Here is a 27,047-nt window from a genome sequence, read left to right on the forward strand (position 1 = left end):
GTCAGTTTCTACTCGTGTTAGGTCTTTCTCTAGTCGCGTCCGCATGTGTCCTTGTGTGCCCAGGCAATGGCCCCTGATCACTACCTTGAAGGCGTCCCCTTCGATTTGGCGGCTGGACGCTGTGCTGTGTTTTCCCCAAAGTATTGTGCGGTCTGTGTGAGAAGGGAGTCTCGGAAAGGAGCATCTAGGAGCATAGCGGGCTGTAATCTCCATGTAGGAATGGGCGGGTGCGGTCGCTCCCATGTTATATCTAGTACGAGGCGCATACGTGCTCATTTGCAGAACTCCAACAAGACTTCCAGCTTCATAAGTCACAGTTTATTGTGCATTCACAATTGAAGCATTTCTTTTCTCCCAATCTGTGCAAACTTGACCGCGTCCCAGACTCAAACCTGCCAGAGTTCAAACACATGACATAGTCCCTGGGGCTCAAAATGATATCTCAGATCTATAAATCTCTCTTTATTAATGCCTCTGACCCTTTCTTGACCTTGGAGCTGTGCTGGTGGTGGATTTAGGAGAGTTATGTGAGCAGAAATGCCATTCATCAGAAAGAGATTTCTTCCACACACTATTGAGTTTTCCTGTTCTTTATTACTTTTGGGGATGTGACAAAGGCACTCTTGAGGGCTTTGGAATGGACAGTCCCTCTGTCCCTCAAGCAACCTATCCTTTATTTTCTAGAGGAAGTGGACCCTAATGGTTAGGTGCCTTTTGACTTTAAGACTTCTATTGGCAAAGATAGGCACTGTTCTGCACAGACAGAGGGCCTGATCCCAATTGGGGCATGAATAGGTGTATGGTCTTGGAGAAACCTACCTGCGAGGCTAGATGCTCTAGTCATAAGCACAAAAGAATCTGGGACCCATGGCTGTTGCACTTTAGCTCCTCCTAAATGTGAGCAGTAGCTTATTATGCATAGATGGTATGTAAATTAAAGTAACATATAGAACAGTTGCTTAGATTCTTATTCCTGTTAATTGTATTTCAAAAATGCTTTCAATATATGGGCTTTTGACCAAGTATCTTGTTGTACTATGACCCTTGAATGTCTGATACCCATCATAATGACAAATTCTAAACTTCAATAAAAATTAGCTTGCATGTTACCCTAGTCTTTGTAGTTGGGTGCTCAACCATAGAGTTGCTGTACCAGGCATATAATATCCTTTGAATCAATAGGTTTATTTAGCTTGACATTAGATAGAGGCATTGCCATCAAATTCTCTCTAGAGGCAGGCTAAATGCCATCGCTGGTCTAGAGCCGGAACTATTTTTGTTTCTTATTCTCTTTTGCAGGTGAACAGTCCAGATTCTGACCGAAGGGACAAAAAAGGTAACAACTCTAAAAAGAGGAAGCGCTCCCCTAGTCCTTCACCTCCTTCTGATGCCAAGAAGAAGAACGCCAAGAAGGGGTAAGTAGACATGACTGTTTATTATTGGGCCTGCTGCATTACAGCTTCATTTTTGAATTTTACTTTGAAGCATACCCACAAACAATAAAATATGTTGGTGCATGTCTGAGAACTTTAGAACTGTTTTTGTAACTTGGTATTTGTGAAAAACTAAATTAAAAAAATGTCAGTTGGAGGCAACATTTTCCAATTCCCATTTCTTTTATTTTTATGATAAAACTTCATCAAGTTAGACAGGAAAGTCATATGCTACATTTGACATCAAATCACCACTTTTTTACCCTTTTTTAGAGAATAAGTAAAGGGAAAATATAGGTTGTAACTTAGGTAATACACTAGTACTGACATTGCACCTTTAAAACTTAAGCTGCCAGCTTCCCATCATACGTAATAGCAAACCCCAGCACACGTTAAATTTAGACAAGAAAAATGATATCAGTAGCAACTGTAAGTCAAAACGGATATACAACAGAAATCGCAATAGGTTCTTTGTTTCTTTATTTCTTTTCATCTGGTTCCTTTTAAACAGATGTTAGCCAGCCAACACTCAAGACTCGAGGGGCCAATATATTGGCGTAGGAGGATTCAGAATGAAGGAACACGTGAACCAAACCATTATAATTGTTGATCAATAGACGAAGGGATTGAGATTTACCGCAATAACTTTTTACCTACACCGGAGGATCGTGTGAGTTGGAATTATCACCACACATGAAATATTTCAAACAAGACAATAGAGCCTTGAAAAAGTTGCAGGTGTATACCAACTGGCGACGAAACACGTGTTGGCGGACTAAGTTCTGTTTAAAAGGAACTAGATGAAAAGAAATAAAGAACCTATTGTGATTTCAGTTGTATTACAGCTGTATTTTTTTGTCTATTTTTTTTTGTCCAAATTTAACGTGTGGTGGGGATTGCTATTACGTTTGTTTGTAGCTCAGGCCACATAATGTGGGGAGGCTGGGGGTTCTTTCTACCCTTCAGCACTGTGATAGCTAGGATCAGATTGAGATATTAAGTGGATTAACCCTTTGGGGTGCCGTTTTTCCTATGAATCATACCACTTTGCTGTTGTGTTACAGCTTCCCATCATACTCTGCTGTGCCTTTCTGCAGCTCACCGAGAAGGATCTCCGCACGCAACATCTTTTCACAATGTTTCTTTTGACTCCTCTCAATGCCCTTTGATGTTTACATTATACTTATACATTTGTTTTTCTTTGTTATGAAGAAACCGATTTTTCTTTGTAACTTGAAGTGTTCTTGAGCCATTATGCATGCTTTCTGATAAATTTCCTTCTTACGGGGTGAAGAACTGAAATGTGCACAATATCTGGTTTTATGAACAGATTGCTCCAGAGACACTGGGGAGGTAGGGCAAGTAACTCCTAGGTTCACTACTTCCAGTAGGAAGACTGAGCCTTCACCCTCCTGATCTTCCCTGTGTGTGACCAGTTATGACCCCACTTAAATTCTAGAATGATCCCCCTCCCAAATTAGTAGTTCTGGGTAAATGCTCCCTTCAAAATAATAACCCACTGCTATCTTTTCTTTTGTAAAATAACTTTGTTGATGAATACATCAACTTGCAGATTCTTCACGTTTTGAATATTCAAAGGCACCAGGATAGATGTGTAAGATTTAACCACCGCTCTCCTGCACCTATAGGATGCGTCTGGTCCTAATTGACATCAGTTGCAGATCGAATGTGACATTAGTGGAGCTATGTATTGCCACCTCAGCATGCCTATGTTAATTCCCTTTCATGTGTATACAGAGCTGCTCTCCATGAAGATTGGGCACAAAAAATATTTTTGCATTGCTTTAGTAATGCAGCACCTAAAGAATTCGACTCTAAGCCCTGCCATATACGGATGTCCATTTCTGAGCGTCACAAGGTCTGTTTGTGGTGTTTTGGAGTGAAGCTAGATTGCAAGCTGTGCGACAGAGTCAGCCTCATGCACACTAAGGTGGTTAACAGAGCTGCACTCAAAACCTTTTATAGCACGCATGTTCATGAGTGGCGGGCTTGTTATCTCTAGAGCTCTGGATCCGAGTTAGTGTCTGGATCTAGGTGCAATAGAAGAAAAATAAACGCAAGAAGAGGAAAACACATGACCACTCTTCGTCCAAAGACTGCTCCCGCTAGGGGGTAGGTCTCCTTAACGCTCTAAAGCTGAAGTGAAGTTTACCTCTGATTAGGAGCTAGTGGACATCTATTTAGGGCAAGAAGCCTTGCAAGACCTGGCCCTGTTGCCAGTTCCAGTCTCCACTACCAGCACCCCTTCTGGCTTACCTTGAAGTTCCAGCACCAATCTGTGAGAACGTGCCATCTTTCTTCCATTGGTATGCCCCCACTATTTGCTGAATTACTGATGTGCTTTGACTGAGTGTGCCCTGGGCTCCTGCCAACCAGGTGCCCAGGGCCTGTGTTCCTTCCCTAAAACTGTGTTGAAACTAAAACCCAATTGGCACCTCTGGCCACCTGTCAGCCCCTAGTAAATGGTACCCAGGGCCTGGTGACCAGACGAGACCCCTGAAGGCTGCAGCACTTATTGTGCCACCCTTAGGGGCCCTATACCCTGGCACCCACACACTGCCTTGGCAGGCTGAGTGTCTAAGTACAGAACCAAACTGAGTAGACATAGCACACATCCCTGTGTGTCATGCCCACTAACCCACTACCCTGGCATACATCTGCCACCCCTCCAGCTGGGTGCCCTATGTAAGTGCAATTATGCCATTAAGAGGATATGGTGCTGGGAGGTTGTCATTACGAACTCCACAGCACCATAATGGCTTCACTGAAGACTGACAAGTTTAATATCAAACTTCTCAGCACATTAAACCCACACTGATGCCAGTGTGGGATTTAATGTGAAATGCACTACAGAGGGCATCTTTGAGATGCTCCCTGAAACCTAACCTACAATCCACGTCTTATCTGAGAGGCTGTCTAGGCTGCCACACAGTAGACATGTTGCTGGACCCCTGGGTGGAGAGCCCTTGCTCTCCTGGGTCTGCAACAATGCACATTTGATTTGATTTGATTTGTGGTTTTGTATAGCGCTCGTATGCCCGTGGGCGTCTTGGCGCTGTAGAGATGTGTTGTCCTAAACTGGTGACATTGGTTTATATCGCCTTGAATAGCCATGTTTTAACCGCTTTTCTAAATGACATTAGGGAGGTACTGTTTTTGATTGCGAGAGGAAGTTGATTCCAGTCTTTGACGGCATGTAGCAGGAAGTACATCCTGGGACGAGGTGCCAAGCCTCGTTCCTCAGGATGGGCAGGGGAAACTTCAAAGGCATTCTGCCTTTATGAGCTACTCCAGACCATTTGCTGTACTCAGCAACTGGCCCCACCAGTTTTGACCCCCACTCTGGCAGGAAGACTGGCGGGAAACCCTACGTCAGGAAGGGGCTTGTACCAGCCTGTGCCAACTCCACCCCTCAGGTGGGAGAGGCAAGGTGAAGCACGACCCAGGGCTCTGGCCATCTTGAAGATAGGGAGCCTTGCCCAATCACAGCTAGGCTCCTGCCCCCCTCCCACAGGAGAGGAGCAGACTAGGGGGTGTACCCACCCCTGGACAGGGCCCCATAGGTCCCTGCCCTTGCCCTACCTGTAAAGCCCCTACATTTAGTATTTAGGGGCACCCTGAACCTTCCTTCCTCAGATCCCGATTGCAACAACAAGACCAAGAAACAAGAAGACCTGTAGCGCAGCTGCTAATGAAAGGACGACGCCCACTGACTTCGCCCCAGAACCCTACAGGCCTGTTGATCCTTGAACCTGCTCCTATCAAACTCCGGCGTCTTCTGCGGACAGCAACCTCGACAACCCCGGAGGACCTGCCTGCCTTGAACCTTCCAAAAGACTGGGACTCCCATGAGCAGTGGTTCTGCTCCAACAGCAATTCCCCTGGTGCCAGCCAGGAACTGCAAATCCAGTCCACTCTGCAACTGCCAAGCCTGGCCTGTGCCCGAGTGACCCAAAACCATGAAGACCTCCCCCCGGCGACTGGGACCCGAAGTCCAGTGCCCAAAGACCCTCCTCGACGAGCAAGACGACGCCTGCAGCCTCAGAACCAGGGACCCCTCCAACCGCGACCAGCCGAGGGTAAGATTTCCAGACACCAAAAGACACCCCTGCACCTGGAGCCCTGCGGCCCCCTGTGCCCTCTTTTGGGTACCTACCTCTTCTTCAAGATCCCAACTTACCTCTCGAAGCAGTGGTCGCACCTGAAGACTCCCCGTCCTCAAGCCTGCAGCCTTTGTTCACTTTTTAACTTTCCCATTGGATAACATTGAGCGCCCAACGGCTCAAAAGCACCCCGCACCCAGCTGCCTGAGTGCCGCTGGAAGTGCACCAACTACCCTACTCTACTTCCCCACTTGCCCTGAGTAAGTGACCAGGAGCTCAGCTCCCACAGCCGTGTGGCCTGCTTGCTTGCAGCCACCAACCGAAGGCCCCCTACCCTCCATTGGATTGCATTGGGCCTATTCTCTCTCCACCCGGCTGCCCCTGTGCCGCTAAGGGTGTAACTACTGTACCTCTCCGACCCTGGGAGACCCCTGAGTCTTTGCCCAGAACCTTAACTTCACCAGTCGAGTACTTACCTAAAAGCTGATTACTCACTTTCCTTCCATAGGCTAACATTGACTGGTTTTCACTGAAATGTCTTCTAAGTGTGGAAATTTGAAACTTTAAAATATTGATCTAAAATCAGCCGAATAACGAATTCCGAAATACTCACCTGTGATCAGGAGGGAAGCCAGTACTGTACCTTTTAGCCCGGTACTGAACCGCAAAAGTGATCTTAACTGTACTTACCTGTTACCTGGCTTTTCTTCCATAAGAAACCATTGACTGTTTTTCTGTGAAATTTCTTTCAAGTGTCGATTTTTGTCGCACCAAATACTGAAACTTAATTACTTACCTTTCTTAGGTAGAGATTCCTGTGCTGAACCTAAGAGTCCAGTACTGGATTACAAAAGTAACGAGAACCTACTTTACCTGTGACTTAAATTTCCTTCCATAGGATAACATTGCTAGTTTTTCACTGAAAAGTTTCTGTCAACTTTGAAAATACGTTTATATTCTTTAAAAATTACAACTGTAACGAAAACGCTTTTACTTAACTGTTTACAGTTTAGGTACCGAGACTGAATCCAGGATCCAGTCCTGTGGCTAGAAAAGTATTCCTTAAAGTAATCAACTGCATTTATGTAGGAAAAACCCCTTGAGCTCAATGTTAAATTGAGTTTAGAATTGTGTTGCCTTTTGCAACTACTGTAGCTATTGTACTTACAAAGTCTATTGCCTTTCTGCAAAGTAATTACCTGAAGTCATTCATATTGAGAAAAGTATATTTTGATACCTGTTGGTTCTAAAATGAAACAACTATATCTTTTAATATAAAAACAATTGGCCTAGAGTTCAGTTCATGAGTGTGTGAAACCTTTTGCTGACTGAGTGTGTACAACAAATACTTTACACTGTCCTCTGATACTGCCTTACTGTTTGAACAAGCTACCACTTTAGAGAGTAAGGTCATTTCTGACTTTAACCTCTGTTATACCTCTGAGATTGGGACTCTATACACACTGTACCTTACTCTTTGATCCAGTATATATAGAGCCACTTTCTTGCACACTCCACCCCAATTGCTGCACACCATGATGACATTGCTCAGGATCACTTCGAATCCCTCTGGTGCACCAGCAGGCTTCAAGGGGAAACAACCCTAACAATGCGGGTTGAGCCATGCATGCCGCTTTCCCGCAAACCGTACCACGCTTGCCTTGACCACGCATGTGCCTCAACAACGCATATGCGTGGTTAAGGCAATGTGCTGTCTAGTTGCCGAGTGGAAAGGGAAGACCGGAAGAAGAAGACTCAGGAGAGGACACGGTGGGCTGAGTGGGGCTGGGGCTTGGTCTTGGGGGTGGAGGGGGTTGTTTTTCTGGGTGGGTGTAGGTTTTAAGACCAAGGAGTGGGTCGGGGTACTTTTTAGGGTGGGGGACAGTTTTTTGGGCTAAGGGCATGAGAAAAAGGGACAGTTTAGAGGGCAGGGTCTGGTTAATGTAGGGATGTAGTGCAACGTTTTTAGGACCCAAGACAGGGGGGCTGGGGTCAGGGTAGTTTTTGGGGTGCAGGCTTAATTTTTAGGGCTCAGGGCAGGGGGCGAAGGGACAGTTTACAGTTACCAGGGTCTGGGTAGTTTAGGGATGTACTATGTACAACTCAGTGGTAAAGAAGGCAGCAGTCCAGCATGGAGTCCAACTCGAAGAGTAAATGTCACAGGCATGCTGCTGCCTCGAAAGTCTTGTGCTCTCACAAAGTAGGAGGCCATATCTCCGATCCTCCTCAGTATCCTGGACCAGGGAAGGAAAGCCTTTAGAACGCTAGCAGCCTGCAAGACTGTGATGCAGAGTGTGGAGAAAAAATGCAAACACTCCTCCAGAGACCCACTATATTTTATAGGTAATGCTTTGGCAGACTCCATAATTGTGACTACATAAAGGAAGAACGCCAACATCCCTACTTCCACAGACCCCCACCTGAGAAAGAGAAGCAGAGGGTGGAAATGGTCGGGTGCATAATGGAAGAATAGTGGCAACGCAGTGGAGGGTTGCTACCTCCAACACCCTCCCGAGCAGGTACGTCAATCAGCACGGAGAAGAAACAGGAGAGCTAATGAAACACTACCCAGAGCACTTTCGAAAATGGGAAACCACACAAGTGGAAGGAGGCAAGACCATTGCTAACACATGCCTGAAATCCACCCTCAACGCTGCAGGCACGGAAAGTAGGCAGATGGTCATGGGCACAACCCTCAGGAGACCGGCCCGGCTATGGGTGTCTGAGTTAAAAAGTGAGGTGCAGGCAACCATCATAAACAATCCCTTCACCAGAGAACACCTTTTCTGTACAGCAATGGACGAGACACTGCAACAGCTAAAGATCGACCACGACACAGTTGGCCATCGGAGCATTGCAATGTCAAATCCACCCATGTAGAGGGGCAATCCCCATGAAAACCATGAGGAGACCAGCCAGAAGAGGAAACTTCCAGAGCCCGGTGGCACAGATATCCTACCACCTTGCAGGCCTTCAACAACTATCGGCGTAAAAGCAGCAGCCGCAGACGACAAAACATCAGCTCTTTTGTGACAGCTTCTCAGCCCAGTGACTCCTCTTGCCAACCACCACATAATACCAGTGAAGGTCAGAATAAATGCTTTCCTTCAGGAGTCGTGGAGACTCACATCAGGCAAATGGAAAAGGACTACATGACAACCATAGACTTAAAGGACACCTATCCATGAACCGTAAGCACAAGAAATACTTGCAGTTTGTTGTCAACCAAGACCAAACCAATTTGAAGGGCTCCCTTTCAGAATCAAGTCAGCACCTAGGTTATTAACAAAAAGCCTGGTCACGGTGGCGCCCTACTTTAGAAGGAAGAGGATCCACGTATTCCCATATCTGGACGACTGGCTGGTAAAAGCAAACTCCTTCCACTAATGCAAAAAAACATCAGAACTGTCATGGACACCCTCCATAGTTTGTTTTACAATTAAACTAGAGAAATCATCCACAAAGGAAAAGACCTTCCTGAGGACAAGGGTCAACACGAGCTTTCCCTATCCTTAAGAGGTTTCAGGCAATAACAGAGCAAGCTCTCCACTACTGCTAGGGTCAGGCTCTGACAGTGTAAAATGTGGGGAAAATGATGGCCTGCTGTATTCCACTTATACTACACCTGAGACGCCTCCAAGAGTGGATCCAGAGCCATTGGTCACAGGCAGCAAGGAGTTGGGAGTATCTAGTAGAAAGTGCAAGAAAATATTAAATGGTGGAACACGAACCACATAACCGTGGGAAGAACCTTCACAAAGTCAGCCCCAACTGTGACGATCACTATAGACACAACCCACACGGGCTGGGGAGCAAACAACAGGAACTAAAAGTCAGAGGATTGTGGAGAGCAGAGGCAGCCATCCATCACATAAATATTCTTGAGCTGAAAACGGTCTTCCTGTCCCTAAAGGCTTTTCAGATACAAGTGAAGGGGATGGCAGTGCCAATACAATGGGCAACACAACCACAATATTCTATCTGAACAGGCAAGGAGGAACAAAGTAACACGTGCTGTCCAACCTAGCCCAGGAAATATGGGTATGAGGCATTCAGAGAAGAATAACCATAATAACAATATGCCTGTCAGGAGCGCAAAGTGAAGAACCAGATGGGTCAATCAGACAAGCGTCTGTATCACAGGAATGATAACTAATTTGACAGGTGCTCTAAGAGCTCTTCACGCATTGGAGCACCCCACATATCTACCTGTATCACAGGAATGATAACTAAATTGACAGGTGCTCTAAGAGCTCTTCACGCATTGGAGCACCCCACATATCTACCTGTTCGTAACACCAGAAAATACAAAATGCCAAGTCTTTTCGTCCAGGTACCCACACCACCATTTCAAGGGGAATGCCCTGCTGATAGACTGGTCAGAGAGATTTGCGTACACTTTTCTACCATTTCTCCTAATACCATAGTCCTAAGCAAGTGCAGATAGTTGCACATGATAATGGTCCTGATTGCCCCACAGTGGCAAAGACAGATGAGGTTCTCGGACCTGGAGGAGATGGCACAGGGGAATGTAATAAGGTTAAAGGCAAAGCATGATCTCCTCTCCATGCAAGGGGTCCACCGCCCAGAAGTAAGCACCTTGAGCCTGGTGGCCTGGCTCCTGAGGACATAGTTTGGCAACCTCAACTTCCCACAGCAATTCATGGATATCCTAAAAAAAGGAAGAAGGCCTAGTATAAGAAGGTTCAATTCAGCAAAATGGCAGAGAAGTGTCCTGAGGTGCAGGGACAAGGAGCTGTTCTTCTGCAAAATGGAGGACGCTACAGTGGTCATATACCTTACAGACCCAGTAGACAACAATCTAACATACGCTTGGCTAAAAGTACTTTTTTAATGTATCCTACACAAAAGGACACCTAGGAATAAGCCTCTTCACAGCACCAGTGATTAAAAGGTTTCTAGAAGGGGCAAAGAGACGTGCTCCACCAAGATCAACACCATTGTGGACTCATAACCTGGTACTGACATAGCTAATGAGGGTTCCTTTTGAACTGCTGCACAAGGGAGAGTTGCAGTTCCTAACAATAAAAATCTCCTTCCGATTTGCAATCACATCTTTTTGTATGGTAAGCGAGCTGCAAGCCCCTAACCACCTAGGAACCCTACCTACAAATACAGAAAGGCAGGTTTGTCACGCTGTCAAACCAGCGCTTTCTCCCCAAAGTCGTATCACAGTTCCGATTGAATCAAGCAATCCATCTCCCAGCCTTTTTTCACCAGCAAAAAACAGTCGCCGAAAGAGGCCTAAACGAGCTAGATGTACGCAGGGCAGTGAGGTACTACCTAGAAAGTTCAAAAGGGATCAGAAGAGGACACCAGTTCTTCAAATCCTTGGCAGATTCAGGCAAAGGATCACTTGTAACAAAGGGCCTCATCTCAAAATGGATAGTCCAAATGATACAGCAGTGCCACAAGGAAGCAGGCACACATTTAGAAGCAAGGCCTAGAGCGTATTCCACAAGAAACGAGCATTTGCAATGCAATAGGTCTCGCATTAGGAAAGTTTCAGCTATTGGTATTGTAAATGACAAATTTTGTATTTCTGTTGCTTTTGAAAATAGCTAAATTAATAGCTTTGTCATTTACAATTCCAATAGTTTTAACTTTCGCAAATGTGACACCTATAGCATTTGTAATGCAATATATGTTGTATTTACTTGACTTAGATGTATTGATATTACAAATAACAATGGCTTTTAATTGTTTTAAATAATTAATACTTCAATAAAAGTTATTGTATTTTATAATGGCAATAGCTTAAACTTTTGTAAATAACTTTTGTGAAGATTATGTTCAGTGTATTTTTTTGTGACGAAAATCCAAGAACAGATGTGAAATATTAACATCTTTTTGTGACATTTGTAATAAAGCTTGAAACATTGAGAGAACAAATTTGAACCAGTTGTTGTTGAATGGTTGCACAGATTGATGCTGTGATGCTGTGGTGGCGACGAGTGATGCTGTGGCGTTCAGTGATGCTGTGGTAGCGCATAGTGATGTTGTTGTGCCCCCTGAGTGATGCTGTGGTGGTGCTGAGTGATGCTGTGGTGATGCAATAGATAGAGTGAGTGCGATAGATAAAGGGAGGGCTATAGATAGATAGAGGGAGGGCTATAGATAGATAGAGGGAGGGCTATAGATAGATAGAGGGAGGGCTATAGATAGATAGAGGGAGGGCTATAGATGGATAGAGGGAGGGCTATAGATGGATAGAGGGAGGGCTATAGATAGATAGAGGGAGGGCGATAGATAGAGGGAGGGGTATAGATAGATAGAGGGAGGGGTATAGATAGATAGAGGGAGGGCGATAGATAGAGGGAGGGCGATAGATAGATAGAGGGAGGGCGATAGAGGGAGGGAGGGCGATAGAGGGAGGGAGGGCGCTAGAGTGAGGGAGGGCGATAGATAGAGGGAGGGCTATAGATAGATAGAGGGAGGGCTATAGATAGATAGAGGGAGGGCTATAGATAGATAGAGGGAGGGCGATAGATAGAGGGAGGGCGATAGATAGAGGGAGGGCGATAGGTAGAGGGAAGGCGATAGAGGGAGGGAGGGCGATAGAGGGAGGGAGGGCGATAGAGGGAGGGAGGGCGATAGAGTGAGGGAGGGCGATAGATAGAGGGAGCTAGACAGATAGAGTGAGGGATGGCGATAGAGTGAGGGATGGCGATAGAGTGAGGGATGGCGATAGAGTGAGGGATGGCGATAGAGTGAGGGATGGCGATAGAGTGAGGGATGGCGATAGAGTGAGGGAGGGCGATAGAGTGAGGGAGGGCGATAGAGTGAGGGAGGGCGATAGAGTGAGGGAGGGCGATAGAGTGAGGGAGGGCGATAGAGTGAGGGAGGGCGATAGTGAGGGAGGGCGGTAGAGGGAGGGCGGTAGAGTGGTAGAGGGAGGGCGATAGATAGATAGAGGGAGGGCGATAGATAGATAGAGGGAGGGCTATAGATAGATAGAGGGAGGGCTATAGATAGATAGAGGGAGGGCTATAGATAGATAGAGGGAGGGCTATAGATAGATAGAGGGAGGGCGATAGATAGAGGGAGGGCGATAGATAGATAGAGGGAAGGCGATAGAGGGAGGGAGGGCGATAGAGGGAGGGAGGGCGATAGAGTGAGGGAGGGCGATAGAGGGAGCTAGACAGATAGAGTGAGGGATGGCGATAGAGTGAGGGATGGCGATAGAGTGAGGGATGGCGATAGAGTGAGGGAGGGCGATAGAGTGAGGGAGGGCGATAGAGTGAGGGAGGGCGATAGAGTGAGGGAGGGCGATAGAGTGAGGGAGGGCGATAGTGAGGGAGGGCGGTAGAGGGAGGGCGGTAGAGTGGTAGAGGGAGGGCGATAGATAGATAGAGGGAGGGCGATAGATAGATAGAGGGAGGGCGATAGATAGATAGAGGGAGGGCGATAGATAGATAGAGGGAGGGCGATAGATAGAGGGAGGGCGATAGATAGAGGGAGGGCGATAGATAGATAGAGGGAAGGTGATAGAGGGAGGGACGGCGATAGAGGGAGGGACGGCGATAGAGGGAGGGAGGGCGATAGAGGGAGGGAGGGCGATAGAGGGAGGGAGGGCGATAGATAGAGGGAGCTAGACAGATAGAGTGAGGGATGGCGATAGTGAGGGATGGCGATAGAGTGAGGGATGGCGATAGAGTGAGGGATGGCGATAGAGTGAGGGATGGCGATAGAGTGAGGGATGGCGATAGAGTGAGGGATGGCGATAGAGTGAGGGATGGCGATAGAGTGAGGGATGGCGATAGAGTGAGGGATGGCGATAGAGTGAGGGAGGGCGATAGAGTGAGGGAGGGCGATAGAGTGAGGGAGGGCGATAGAGTGAGGGAGGGCGATAGTGAGGGAGGGCGATAGTGAGGGAGGGCGGTAGAGTGGTAGAGGGAGGGCGGTAGAGTGGTAGAGGGAGGGCGGTAGAGTGGTAGAGTGAGGGCGGTAGAGTGGTAGAGTGAGGGCGGTAGAGTGGTAGAGTGAGGGCGGTGGAGTGAGGGCGGTGGAGTGAGGGCGGTGGAGTGAGGGCGGTGGAGTGAGGGCGGTGGAGTGAGGGCGGTGGAGTGAGGGCGGTGGAGTGAGGGCGGTGGAGTGAGGGCGGTGGAGTGAGGGCGGTGGAGTGAGGGCGGTGGAGTGAGGGCGGTGGAGTGAGGGCGGTGGAGTGAGGGCGGTGGAGTGAGGGCGGTGGAGTGAGGGCGGTGGAGTGAGGGCGGTGGAGTGAGGGCGGTGGAGTGAGGGCGGTGGAGTGAGGGCGGTGGAGTGAGGGCGGTGGAGTGAGGGCGGTGGAGTGAGGGCGGTGGAGTGAGGGCGGTGGAGTGAGGGCGGTGGAGTGAGGGCGGTGGAGTGAGGGCGGTGGAGTGAGGGCGGTAGAGGGGTAGAGGGAGGGCGGTGGAGGGAGGGCGGTAGAGGGGTAGAGGGAGGGCGGTGGAGGGAGGGCGGTAGAGGGGTAGAGGGAGGGCGGTAGAGGGAGGGCGGTAGAGGGGTAGAGTGAGGGCGGTAGAGGGGTAGAGTGAGGGCGGTAGAGGGGTAGAGTGAGGGCGGTAGAGGGGTAGAGGTAGAGGGGTAGAGTGAGGGCGGTAGAGGGGTAGAGTGAGGGCGGTAGAGTGAGGGCGGTAGAGGGGTAGAGTGAGGGCGGTAGAGTGAGGGCGGTAGAGGGGTAGAGTGAGGGCGGTAGAGGGGTAGAGTGAGGGCGGTAGAGTGAGGGCGGTAGAGGGGTAGAGTGAGGGCGGTAGAGTGAGGGCGGTAGAGGGGTAGAGGGAGGGCGGTAGAGGGGTAGAGGGAGGGCGGTAGAGTGAGGGCGGTAGAGTGAGGGGGGTAGAGGGGTAGAGGGAGGGCGGTAGAGTGAGGGCGGTAGAGTGAGGGGGGTAGAGGGGTAGAGGGAGGGCGGTAGAGGGAGGGCGGTAGAGGGGTAGAGGGAGGGCGGTAGAGGGAGGGCGGTAGAGGGAGGGCGGTAGAGGGGTAGAGGGAGGGCGGTAGAGGGGTCGAGTGAGGGCGGTAGAGGGAGGGCGGTAGAGGGGTAGAGGGAGGGCGGTAGAGGGAGGGCGGTAGAGGGGTAGAGTGAGGGCGGTAGAGTGAGGGCGGTAGAGGGGTAGAGGGAGGGCGGTAGAGGGGTAGAGGGAGGGCGGTAGAGGGGTAGAGGGAGGGCGGTAGAGGGAGGGCGGTAGAGGGAGGGCGGTAGAGGGAGGGCAGTAGAGGGAGGGCGGTAGAGGGAGGGCGGTAGAGGGAGGGCGGTAGAGGGAGGGCGGTAGAGGGAGGGCGGTAGAGTGAGGGCGGTAGAGCGGTAGAGTGAGGGCGGTAGAGCGGTAGAGTGAGGGCGGTAGAGCGGTAGAGTGAGGGCGGTAGAGCGGTAGAGTGAGGGCGGTAGAGCGGTAGAGTGAGGGCGGTAGAGCGGTAGAGTGAGGGCGGTAGAGGGAGGGCGGTAGAGCTGTAGAGTGAGGGCGGTAGAGGGAGGGCGGTAGAGCGGTAGAGTGAGGGCGGTAGAGCGGTAGAGTGAGGGCGGTAGAGGGAGGGCGGTAGAGTGAGGGAGGGCGGTAGAGTGAGGGAGGGCGGTAGAGGGGTAGAGGGAGGGCGGTAGAGGGAGGGCGGTAGAGGGAGGGCGGTAGAGGGAGGGCGGTAGAGTGAGGGCGGTAGAGTGGTAGAGTGAGGGCGGTAGAGTGAGGGCGGTAGAGCGGTAGAGTGAGGGCGGTAGAGCGGTAGAGTGAGGGCGGTAGAGCGGTAGAGTGAGGGCGGTAGAGCGGTAGTGAGGGCGGTAGAGTGAGGGCGGTAGAGTGAGGGCGGTAGAGTGAGGGCGGTAGAGTGAGGGCGGTAGAGTGAGGGCGGTAGAGTGAGGGCGGTAGAGGGGTAGAGGGAGGGCGGTAGAGGGAGGGCGGTAGAGGGGTAGAGGGAGGGCGGTAGAGGGAGGGCGGTAGAGGGAGGGCGGTAGAGGGAGGGCGGTAGAGGGAGGGCGGTAGAGGGAGGGCGGTAGAGTGAGGGCGGTAGAGGGGTAGAGGGAGGGCGGTAGAGGGAGGGCGGTAGAGGGGTAGAGGGAGGGCGGTAGAGGGGTAGAGGGAGGGCGGTAGAGGGAGGGCGGTAGAGGGAGGGCGGTAGAGGGAGGGCGGTAGAGGGAGGGCGGTAGAGTGAGGGAGGGCGGTAGAGTGAGGGAGGGCGGTAGAGGGGTAGAGGGAGGGCGGTAGAGGGGTAGAGGGAGGGCGGTAGAGGGGTAGAGGGAGGGCGGTAGAGGGAGGGCGGTAGAGGGAGGGCGGTAGAGGGAGGGCGGTAGAGGGAGGGCGGTAGAGTGAGGGCGGTAGAGTGGTAGAGTGAGGGCGGTAGAGTGAGGGCGGTAGAGCGGTAGAGTGAGGGCGGTAGAGCGGTAGAGTGAGGGCGGTAGAGCGGTAGAGTGAGGGCGGTAGAGCGGTAGTGAGGGCGGTAGAGTGAGGGCGGTAGAGTGAGGGCGGTAGAGTGAGGGCGGTAGAGTGAGGGCGGTAGAGTGAGGGCGGTAGAGTGAGGGCGGTAGAGTGAGGGCGGTAGAGGGGTAGAGGGAGGGCGGTAGAGGGAGGGCGGTAGAGGGAGGGCGGTAGAGGGAGGGCGGTAGAGGGAGGGGGGTAGAGGGAGGGCGGTAGAGGGAGGGCGGTAGAGGGAGGGCGGTAGAGGGAGGGCGGTAGAGGGAGGGCGGTAGAGGGAGGGCGGTAGAGTGAGGGCGGTAGAGGGGTAGAGGGAGGGCGGTAGAGGGAGGGCGGTAGAGGGGTAGAGGGAGGGCGGTAGAGGGGTAGAGGGAGGGCGGTAGAGGGAGGGCGGTAGAGGGAGGGCGGTAGAGGGAGGGCGGTAGAGGGAGGGCGGTAGAGTGAGGGCGGTAGAGCGGTAGAGTGAGGGCGGTAGAGCGGTAGAGTGAGGGCGGTAGAGTGAGGGCGGTAGAGCGGTAGAGTGAGGGCGGTAGAGCGGTAGAGGGAGGGCGGTAAAGGGAGGGCGGTAAAGGGAGGGCGGTAGAGGGAGGGCGGTAGAGGGAGGGCGGTAGAGGGAGGGCGGTAGAGCGGTAGAGTGAGGGCGGTAGAGCGGTAGAGTGAGGGCGGTAGAGGGAGGGCGGTAGAGTGAGGGCGGTAGAGTGAGGGCGGTAGAGCGGTAGAGTGAGGGCGGTAGAGTGAGGGCGGTAGAGCGGTAGAGTGAGGGCGGTAGAGTGAGGGCGGTAGAGCGGTAGAGTGAGGGCGGTAGAGCCGTAGAGTGAGGGCGGTAGAGCGGTAGAGTGAGGGCGGTAGAGCGGTAGAGTGAGGGCGGTAGAGCGGTAGAGTGAGGGCGGTAGAGTGAGGGCGGTAGAGTGAGGGCGGTAGAGTGAGGGCGGTAGAGTGAGGGCGGTAGAGTGAGGGCGGTAGAGTGAGGGCGGTAGAGTGAGGGCGGTAGAGTGAGGGCGGTAGAGTGAGGGCGGTAGAGTGAGGGCGGTAGAGTGAGGGCGGTAGAGTGAGGGCGGTAGAGGGGTAGAGGGAGGGCGGTAGAGGGAGGGCGGTAGAGGGAGGGCGGTAGAGGGAGGGAGGTAGGGTGAGGGCGGTAGAGTGAGGGCGGTAGAGTGAGGGCGGTAGAGTGAGGGCGGTAGAGTGAGGGCGGTAGAGTGAGGGCGGTAGAGTGAGGGCGGTAGAGTGAGGGCGAGGGCGGTAGAGTGAGGGCGGTAGAGTGAGGGCGGTAGAGTGAGGGCGGTAGAGTGAGGGCGGTAGAGTGAGGGCGGTAGAGTGAGGGCGGTAGAGTGAGGGCGGTAGAGTGAGGGCGGTAGAGTGAGGGCGGTAGAGTGAGGGCGGTAGAGTGAGGGCGGTAGAGTGAGGGCGGGCGGTAGAGGGAGGGAGGGCGGTAGAGGGAGGGAGGGCGGTAGAGTGAGGGAGGGCGGTAGAGGGGTAGAGGGAGGGCGGTAGAGGGAGGGCGGTAGAGGGAGGGCGGTAGAGGGAGGGCGGTAGAGGGAGGGCGGTAGAGGGAGGGCGGTAGAGGGAGGGCGGTAGAGGGAGGGCGGTAGAGGGGTAGAGGGAGGGCGGTAGAGGGGTAGAGGGAGGGCGGTAGAGGGAGGGCGGTAGAGTGAGGGCGGTAGAGGGGTAGAGGGAGGGCGGTAGAGGGGTAGAGGGAGGGCGGTAGAGGGAGGGCGGTAGAGGGAGGGCGGTAGAGGGAGGGCGGTAGAGGGAGGGCGGTAGAGGGAGGGCGGTAGAGGGAGGGCGGTAGAGCGGTAGAGTGAGGGAGGTAGAGGGAGGGAGGTAGAGCGGTAGAGTGAGGGAGGTAGAGGGAGGGAGGTAGAGCGGTAGAGTGAGGGAGGTAGAGCGGTAGAGTGAGGGCGGTAGAGCGGTAGAGTGAGGGCGGTAGAGGGAGGGCGGTAGAGGGGTAGAGGGAGGGCGGTAGAGGGAGGGCGGTAGAGGGAGGGCGGTAGAGGGAGGGCGGTAGAGTGGTAGAGTGAGGGCGGTAGAGCGGTAGAGTGAGGGAGGTAGAGGGAGGGAGGTAGAGCGGTAGAGTGAGGGAGGTAGAGGGAGGGAGGTAGAGCGGTAGAGTGAGGGAGGTAGAGCGGTAGAGTGAGGGCGGTAGAGCGGTAGAGTGAGGGCGGTAGAGGGAGGGCGGTAGAGGGGTAGAGGGAGGGCGGTAGAGGGAGGGCGGTAGAGGGAGGGCGGTAGAGGGAGGGCGGTAGAGGGAGGGCGGTAGAGTGGTAAAGTGAGGGCGGTAGAGTGGTAGAGTGAGGGCGGTAGAGTGAGGGCGGTAGAGTGAGGGCGGTAGAGTGAGGGCGGTAGAGTGAGGGCGGTAGAGTGAGGGCGGTAGAGTGAGGGCGGTAGAGGGAGGGCGGTAGAGGGAGGGCGGTAGAGGGAGGGCGGTAGAGGGAGGGCGGTAAAGGGAGGGCGGTAAAGGGAGGGCGGTAGAGGGAGGGAGGGCGGTAGAGGGAGGGAGGGCGGTAGAGGGAGGGAGGGCGGTAGAGGGAGGGAGGGCGGTAGAGGGAGGGCGGGCGGTAGAGGGGTAGAGGGAGGGCGGTAGAGGGGTAGAGGGAGGGCGGTAGAGGGGTAGAGGGAGGGCGGTAGAGGGGTAGAGGGAGGGCGGTAGAGGGGTAGAGGGAGGGCGGTAGAGGGGTAGAGGGAGGGCGGTAGAGGGGTAGAGGGAGGGCGGTAGAGGGAGGGCGGTAGAGGGAGGGAGGGCGGTAGAGGGGTAGAGGGAGGGCGGTAGAGGGGTAGAGGGAGGGCGGTAGAGGGGTAGAGGGAGGGCGGTAGAGGGGTAGAGGGAGGGCGGTAGAGGGGTAGAGGGAGGGCGGTAGAGGGAGGGGGGTAGAGGGAGGGCGGTAGAGGGAGGGCGGTAGAGGGAGGGCGGTAGAGGGAGGGCGGTAGAGGGAGGGCGGTAGAGGGAGGGCGGTAGAGTGAGGGCGGTAGAGTGAGGGAGGGCGGTAGAGCGGTAGAGTGAGGGCGGTAGAGCGGTAGAGTGAGGGCGGTAGAGGGAGGGCGGTAGAGTGAGGGCGGTAGAGCGGTAGAGTGAGGGAGGTAGAGGGAGGGAGGTAGAGCGGTAGAGTGAGGGAGGTAGAGCGGTAGAGTGAGGGCGGTAGAGGGAGGGCGGTAGAGGGAGGGCGGTAGAGGGAGGGCGGTAGAGGGAGGGCGGTAGAGGGAGGGCGGTAGAGGGAGGGCGGTAGAGGGAGGGCGGTAGAGTGAGGGCGGTAGAGCGGTAGAGTGAGGGCGGTAGAGTGAGGGCGGTAGAGCGGTAGAGTGAGGGCGGTAGAGCCGTAGAGTGAGGGCGGTAGAGCCGTAGAGTGAGGGCGGTAGAGCGAGGGCGGTAGAGCGAGGGCGGTAGAGTGAGGGCGGTAGAGCGAGGGCGGTAGAGCGAGGGCGGTAGAGGGAGGGCGGTAGAGGGAGGGCGGTAGAGGGAGGGCGGTAGAGTGAGGGCGGTAGAGTGAGGGCGGTAGAGTGAGGGCGGTAGAGTGAGGGCGGTAGAGTGAGGGCGGTAGAGTGAGGGCGGGCGGTAGAGGGAGGGAGGGCGGTAGAGGGAGGGAGGGCGGTAGAGTGAGGGAGGGCGGTAGAGGGGTAGAGTGAGGGCGGTAGAGTGAGGGCGGTAGAGTGGTAGAGTGAGGGCGGTAGAGTGGTAGAGTGAGGGCGGTAGAGCGGTAGAGTGAGGGCGGTAGAGCGGTAGAGTGAGGGCGGTAGAGCGGTAGAGTGAGGGCAGTAGGGCGGTAGAGTGAGGGCGGTAGAGTGAGGGCGGTAGAGTGAGGGCGGTAGAGTGAGGGCGGTAGAGTGAGGGCGGTAGAGTGAGGGCGGTAGAGTGAGGGCGGTAGAGTGAGGGCGGTAGAGTGAGGGCGGTAGAGTGAGGGCGGTAGAGTGAGGGCGGTAGAGTGGTAGAGTGAGGGCGGTAGAGTGGTAGAGTGAGGGCGGTAGAGTGGTAGAGTGAGGGCGGTAGAGTGGTAGAGTGAGGGCGGTAGAGTGGTAGAGTGAGGGCGGTAGAGTGAGGGCGGTAGAGTGGTAGAGTGAGGGCGGTAGAGTGAGGGCGGTAGAGTGGTAGAGTGAGGGCGGTAGAGTGAGGGCGGTAGAGTGGTAGAGTGAGGGCGGTAGAGTGGTAGAGTGAGGGCGGTAGAACCGTAGAGTGAGGGCGGTAGAGTGGTAGAGTGAGGGCGGTAGAGCGGTAGAGTGAGGGCGGTAGAGTGGTAGAGTGAGGGCGGTAGAGCGGTAGAGTGAGGGCGGTAGAGCGGTAGAGTGAGGGCGGTAGGGCGCTAGAGTGAGGGCGGTAGAGTGAGGGCGGTAGAGTGAGGGCGGTAGAGTGAGGGCGGTAGAGTGAGGGCGGTAGAGTGAGGGCGGTAGAGTGAGGGCGGTAGAGTGAGGGCGGTAGAGTGAGGGCGGTTGTTGGACAGGCCACATGAAGGGCCGCTCTCCCCCGGCCCGACCAGGCCCGAGCCCGGTCCCGCAGGTACCACACACCACCATTACACGTCCTCCGTCCCCTCAGGGACCCCTGCCCTCGAACATGTCGACCTCGTGGGCCCGATCCACTGCAGGCCTGCGCGCCCATCCTGGGCGCCATCTTGGACACTCCACCACGAGGCCGCCTGGCCCCCGATCGACCTCAACCCTGGGCCTGGCCAGGCCTCAGACAACCCGGCACCACCATCCACCCAGGAGGTGAGCGGGCTACTTGGCAAGTCAATGGGAGAAAGAGGTGTCGATGGCTCTCCCCCGCCAAGTGCCGCTCGCCCATCGCCTCCCCGGGCGCTGGCTCCACCCCCCTGCTGGGTGTCTGGACTCCCTCATCCCGGACCTCCCGACCTCCAAGTGCGAGGGTCCGGACATCAAAGAACACCAGCCCTATAACTGGGGCAGCTCCAGAGCAGGAAGACAGTTGTATCTTGGAGTCGAGAGACGCAAAGAAGAACTCATCCTTGACGGACTACTGGCGCTGCCGTAGCTCTGTCTTGTGCACCATCGTCTTGCCTGCTGGTGCTGCCGCAACCTTCGTAACCTTCATATCCTTCATCGTCGTCGGGACCCGGACCGTTTGTAACCATCATCTTCATCGGGACCTGCTGGCTCCGCCGCGGACCGTCGTTTCCTTCGTCCATCTCGGGACCTGCTGGCTCCGCCGCGGCCCTATCATCTAGAACGCCGAGCTCGAGGATTGAGAGCTATTTCCATCTTTTTGGTAACAAGACTGTCCCGCTACCCTTTTCCCGAACCAGAGACCAGAATCGAGGGGACCCCTGAGTCCAGACCTCCTTGTACCATTCCATCGTAACTTAAAGAATTGCCTATAAAGTCTCGTTGAACTTTAACCTTGTGTGGTGTCCGTCTGTGGGGGGGAAGTTACTTGTCTGTACGATCGCTGGAGACGGCTCTCCCTGGAGACCTCTCCCCTTATCCTCGGCCGACCCTCCCGGTCCGTCTAACATTGGTGGCCAGCGGCGCGATCCGAATCACCGCATAATCGTACAGAGAGTAGCTCACCCCACGACAAAATCACGATGACAACTAAAGAAACCGGGGCTGCCGGAACCCCCGATCAAAACATCGCAGCGAAAACCACCATGGCCCCTGAAGAGCGAAGAACGGGTCTCTCGCAAGACGAGATCCAGGAACGAGAAAAAACCCGACTACACGAGCTGGAAATGGCCCGGCTCAAAATGGACGTTGAACTTAAGTTGGCCGAACAAAAAATCAACTTAGAGCACCTGCGTCTCCGAGAAGAAAGAGAGGAGAAACAGAGACAAAGGGAGCTCGAGGAAAAGAAACTGGCATATGAACATGAGCGGAAACTAGCTGAGATCGACCTACGCAAGCAGAATAAAGAAGTAGGGGTGCCCGAGCAACCCCACACCCCAGGGGCAACAGAGAAAAAGGTACACATCCCCAAGGATGTCGTTCGAGAATACTTCCGAGAGGACGACATCCAGCAATGGTTTAAAGCCTATGAAATCGCTATGACTGCACACCGGATCGATAGAAGCGATTGGGGGGCCGGTCTATGGGGGAGATTCCTCAATGAGGGCCGCGACGCCCTGCTGCAACTCCCGGACCACCAGATGACCTCCTATGACCATATGAAAGCTGCACTCCTCACCCGCTATGGCCTCACACCCGAGATGTACCGTCAGAGGTTCCGAGACTGCACCCGCATCCCGGGTACAACTTGGGTGGACTATGTAAATTACTTTAGCCGAGCCTTCGAGGGCTGGATCAAAGGAAGCAAGGTCACAACCTACGAACAACTGTTCAATCTGATGGTATGGGAGCATCTGTCGAACAATTGCTTCATTGAACTCCGCCAGCACCTCCTCGACAGCAAGTTAACGGATCCCCGGCAGCTCGCAGCCGAAGCTGACCGGTGGGAAATCACCAGAGTGGGCCGAAATGGGTCCTACGAACAGAACCGGAACAACAATGGTCAGCACCGTCCCCGAGGAGGAGGAGGAGGAGGAGGCCAAGGACGCGGAAGAGACAACGCTCCGGTCGCCCCCGCTACCAGCACCACCCCCCCGGCCAACCGGGGCAGCACCCCGGCGCGTCCGGGATACCGAGCCAATGTTACGTGCCATCGATGCCAACGAGTCGGCCACTATGCAAACGACCCAAACTGCCCCCAGTACCAGAGCCCAAGACCCCGCCAAGTAGCCGCTGCTGCTCTGGGGGAGGAACAGATCTCAGAGGAACAAGAGGAATATGAACAGGAACACCAAGAATGGGAGCCAGCCGCCATGGCTCTCGCCTGCTTAGGGGGGAGAGACATGGTCCCGCGGGTCCCCCTACCCGCTAACACCCAGAAGTACAGCCAATGGGTGAGCATCAATGGACGCCGGGCCGAAGCCCTTCGTGACACCGGGGCCAGTGTAACAGCCGTCCGCTGTCACCTGGTGACCCCAGAACAATATCTGCCGAACATTCTCTGCCCGGTACGTTCAGCCGATAACTCGGAAAGTCTGTGTCGGATGGCCTGCGTCCCCTTCGAATGGGGAGGGGTCTCCGGCATGTTGAAGGTAACGGTCCGAGACGATGCCCCCGTAGACTGCCTCCTGGGGAATGACCTTGAAAGCTCTCCGTGGGCAGCCGTAGAACGAAGAGAACACCTGGGGATGTTAGGCGTCCCGGACTGGGCATGCGTCACCACCCGGTCCATGGCCGCCCGTGCCAACCCCCGCCCAGAGGAACCCGAATGGCCGGCGCCGCCGCCTCCGGTCGCCCCAGCCGAAACCACCGACCGTGACGTCCCCCCAGAACCAGCTCAACCTCCAGACCTCGCTAACCTCGACCAGTGGCCTCAAGAGGGGGGGCCCACGCAAGAACAATTTCGCCAAGAACAGAAGACCTGTCCCTCTCTCGAGGGACTCCGCCAGCAAGCGCTCGCCCAAAGCGCAGGGGATACCTCCGGAACTCACTGGGTCTACTGGGACAATGATCTGCTGTACAGTGAGCAAAGAATCGCGGAGCTGGGGGCCAGCCGAGTACTAGTGGTGCCCCTCCGTTTTAGAGACTTTCTGCTAAACCTGGCCCACGATGTCCCCCTGGCGGGACACCTGGGTCAAGATAAAACCTACAGTCGTCTGGTGACCCACTTCTTCTGGCCCAAAATGAGGAACGATGTACACCAGCATTGCCGATCTTGCCCCACATGCCAAGCCAGTGGAAAGAGCGGCCGCAAACTAAAGGCCCCCCTGCAACCTTTTCCCGTGGTCACCACCCCGTTCGAGAGGGTCGGGATAGACATCGTGGGGCCCCTGGACCCGCGCACAAAACAAGGCCATCGATTCATCCTGGTGCTAGTGGACCACGCCACCCGCTACCCCGAGGCTGTTCCCCTGCGAACTGTGACAGCCCCGGTAGTCGGCCGGGCTCTAATGGGGATCTTCTCCCGTGTGGGCTTCCCCCGAGAAGTCGTCAGCGACAGAGGCACGAACTTTATTTCTAAATATATGAAGTCCCTCTGGCGAAGTCCCTCTGGCAACAGTGCGGGGTTACCTACCGATTCACGACCCCCTATCACCCTCAAGGGAACGGACTCGTTGAGCGGTTCAACCGCACGCTCAAAGGGATGATCGGGTGGTTGGAAGAGCCCCTCCGTCGCCAGTGGGACGTGCTGCTGCCGTGCCTCCTCTTCGCATATCGAGAGGTTCCCCAGAAGTCCCTGGGCTTCAGCCCGTTTGAGCTGCTATATGGACACCCAGTGCGAGGGCCGCTCAGCCTAGTCAAGGAAGGCTGGGAGATGCCCCCTCTAAAGAACCCACCAGATGTCTTCCGGTACCTCCTAACCCTCCGCAACCAGACCCGGCGGTTCAGAGAGCTGGCAAAAGCCAACCTAGAGGCCAGTCAGGAGGACATGAAAAAGTGGTATGACCGGAATGCCTCCTCCATCGAATTTGAACCTGGGCAACAGGTATGGGTGATGTCCCCCACCGAACCCTGCGCCCTGCAAGACAAGTGGACGGGGCCCTTCAAAGTAGTCGAGCGCAAAGGTCCTGCCACCTATCTCATCGACATGGAATCTTCCAGGAACCCCCTCCGGGTCCTCCACGCTAACAGACTGAAACCCCACTTTGTGCGTTCAGAACTCAGCCTCCTGATGGCCACAGACAATGGGGCTGAAGAAGACTCCGAGCCCCTCCCTGACCTCCTACGGACTCGGGAGAAAGACGGCTCCGTGGATGGGGTCCGACTCTCGGAGGCCCTCACCCAAGAGCAACGCCAGGAGTGTCGAGTCCTCCTGTCACAGTTCGCCAGCCTGTTCTCCCTCGCCCCAGGTGTCACTTCCTGGTGTGTGCACGATGTGGACACGGGGGACAGCCCCCCTATCCGCCACCGGGCCTACCGCGTGCCAGATCGGGTAAGGGCCTGAATCCAGGAGGAGGTAGCAAAGATGCTCACGCTCGGGGTCATCGAGCCCTCAGACAGCCCCTGGGCCAGTCCTGTAGTACTGGTCCCCAAAGCGGCCGCCCCTGGCACCACACCGGAACTCCGGTTCTGCGTCGACTACCGGGGTTTGAATGCGGTCACCAGAACAGACGCACATCCCATTCCCCGGGCAGATGAACTAGTCGACCGCATGGGAGCTGCCCGCTACCTCAGTATTTTCGACCTGACAGCGGGCTACTGGCAAATCGGCCTCACACCCCGGGCCCAAGAACGTTCTGCCTTTTCCACCCCCGATGGCCATTACCACTTCAAGGTCATGCCCTTCGGCATGAAGAATGCCCCAGCAACATTTCAGCGGCTTGTCAATCAGGTCCTAGCGGGGCTCGAAGAGTTCAGCGCCACCTACCTCGACGACATCGCTGTATACAGCCACCATTGGTCCGAGCACCTCCACCACCTCCAAGCAGTGCTACAAGCCCTTCAGCGAGCTGGCCTCACGATCAAGGCCAGCAAATGTCAAATTGGTCAAGGGTCTGTAACCTACCTCGGGCACCAGGTGGGAAGCGGCCTGGTGGCCCCTCTGCAGCTCAAAATTGCCGCCATCCGGTCCTGGCAGCCCCCCATCACCCAGACCGAGGTACGAGCCTTCCTGGGCCTCACGGGCTATTACCGAAGGTTCGTGAAAGACTATGGTACTATAGTGGGGCCCCTCACAGAACTCACGTCAAAAAATCAACCCAAGAAAGTCAACTGGACCCCAGAGTGTCAAGCAGCGTTCGAGCAATTGAAAGCCGCCATGTGTTCCGCCCCTGTGCTCCAGGCCCCCAACTACAGCCGGGAGTTCGTTGTCCAGACGGATGCCTCCGACCATGGCATTGGGGCAGTCCTGTCTCAAGTGAACACCGAAGGCCTTGATCAGCCAGTGGCCTTCATCAGCAGGCGACTCCTACCTCGAGAACAACGCTGGAGCACCATCGAGAGGGAGGCCTTCGCTGTGGTGTGGGCCCTCAAGAAGCTCCGGCCCTACCTCTTTGGCACACACTTTCGGGTGCAGACCGACCACCGACCCCTGCAGTGGCTGATGCAGATGCGGGGGGAAAACCCGAAGTTACTACGTTGGTCCATCTCCCTTCAAGGGATGGACTTCACGGTTGAACACCGGCCTGGGCCAGATCACGCCAACGCGGATGGCCTGTCCCGGTTCTTCCGCCTCGACGAGGAGAGTCCCCAAGAGGATGGGTAACTCTCCCCGCCTTCAGCTGGGGGGGACGCATGTTGGACAGGCCACATGAAGGGCCGCTCTCCCCCGGCCCGACCAGGCCCGAGCCCGGTCCCGCAGGTACCACACACCACCATTACACGTCCTCCGTCCCCTCAGGGACCCCTGCCCTCGAACATGTCGACCTCGTGGGCCCGATCCACTGCAGGCCTGCGCGCCCATCCTGGGCGCCATCTTGGACACTCCACCACGAGGCCGCCTGGCCCCCGATCGACCTCAACCCTGGGCCTGGCCAGGCCTCAGACAACCCGGCACCACCATCCACCCAGGAGGTGAGCGGGCTACTTGGCAAGTCAATGGGAGAAAGAGGTGTCGATGGCTCTCCCCCGCCAAGTGCCGCTCGCCCATCGCCTCCCCGGGCGCTGGCTCCACCCCCCTGCTGGGTGTCTGGACTCCCTCATCCCGGACCTCCCGACCTCCAAGTGCGAGGGTCCGGACATCAAAGAACACCAGCCCTATAACTGGGGCAGCTCCAGAGCAGGAAGACAGTTGTATCTTGGAGTCGAGAGACGCAAAGAAGAACTCATCCTTGACGGACTACTGGCGCTGCCGTAGCTCTGTCTTGTGCACCATCGTCTTGCCTGCTGGTGCTGCCGCAACCTTCGTAACCTTCATATCCTTCATCGTGGTCGGGACCTGCTGGCGTGGCCGCGGACCGTTTGTAACCATCATCTTCATCGGGACCTGCTGGCTCCGCCGCGGACCGTCGTTTCCTTCGTCCATCTCGGGACCTGCTGGCTCCGCCGCGGCCCGATCATCTAGAACGCCGAGCTCGAGGATTGAGAGCTATTTCCATCTTTTTGGTAACAAGACTGTCCCGCTACCCTTTTCCCGAACCAGAGACCAGAATCGAGGGGACCCCTGAGTCCAGACCTCCTTGTACCATTCCATCGTAACT

At 55.0% G+C, this 27,047-nt stretch overlaps 1 protein-coding gene across 4 annotated transcripts in view; it reads left to right on the forward strand.

Annotated features, from left to right (window-relative positions):
- Positions 1–27,047, forward strand: part of SMARCC2 (SWI/SNF related BAF chromatin remodeling complex subunit C2) — a 482,651-nt gene that overhangs the window by 89,389 nt on the left and 366,215 nt on the right. For all 4 annotated transcript variants that reach the window (XM_086963879.1, XM_086963886.1, XM_086963883.1 and 1 more), the window contains exon 10: positions 1,300–1,415. In XM_086963879.1, coding sequence (XP_086820005.1) covers positions 1,300–1,415 — 116 coding nt within the window. The remainder of the gene's footprint in view (positions 1–1,299; positions 1,416–27,047) is intronic.

The sequence above is a fragment of the Lissotriton vulgaris genome, chromosome 1_1 (genome assembly GCF_964263255.1).
Source record: "Lissotriton vulgaris chromosome 1_1, aLisVul1.2, whole genome shotgun sequence".
NCBI lineage: Eukaryota > Metazoa > Chordata > Amphibia > Caudata > Salamandridae > Lissotriton > Lissotriton vulgaris.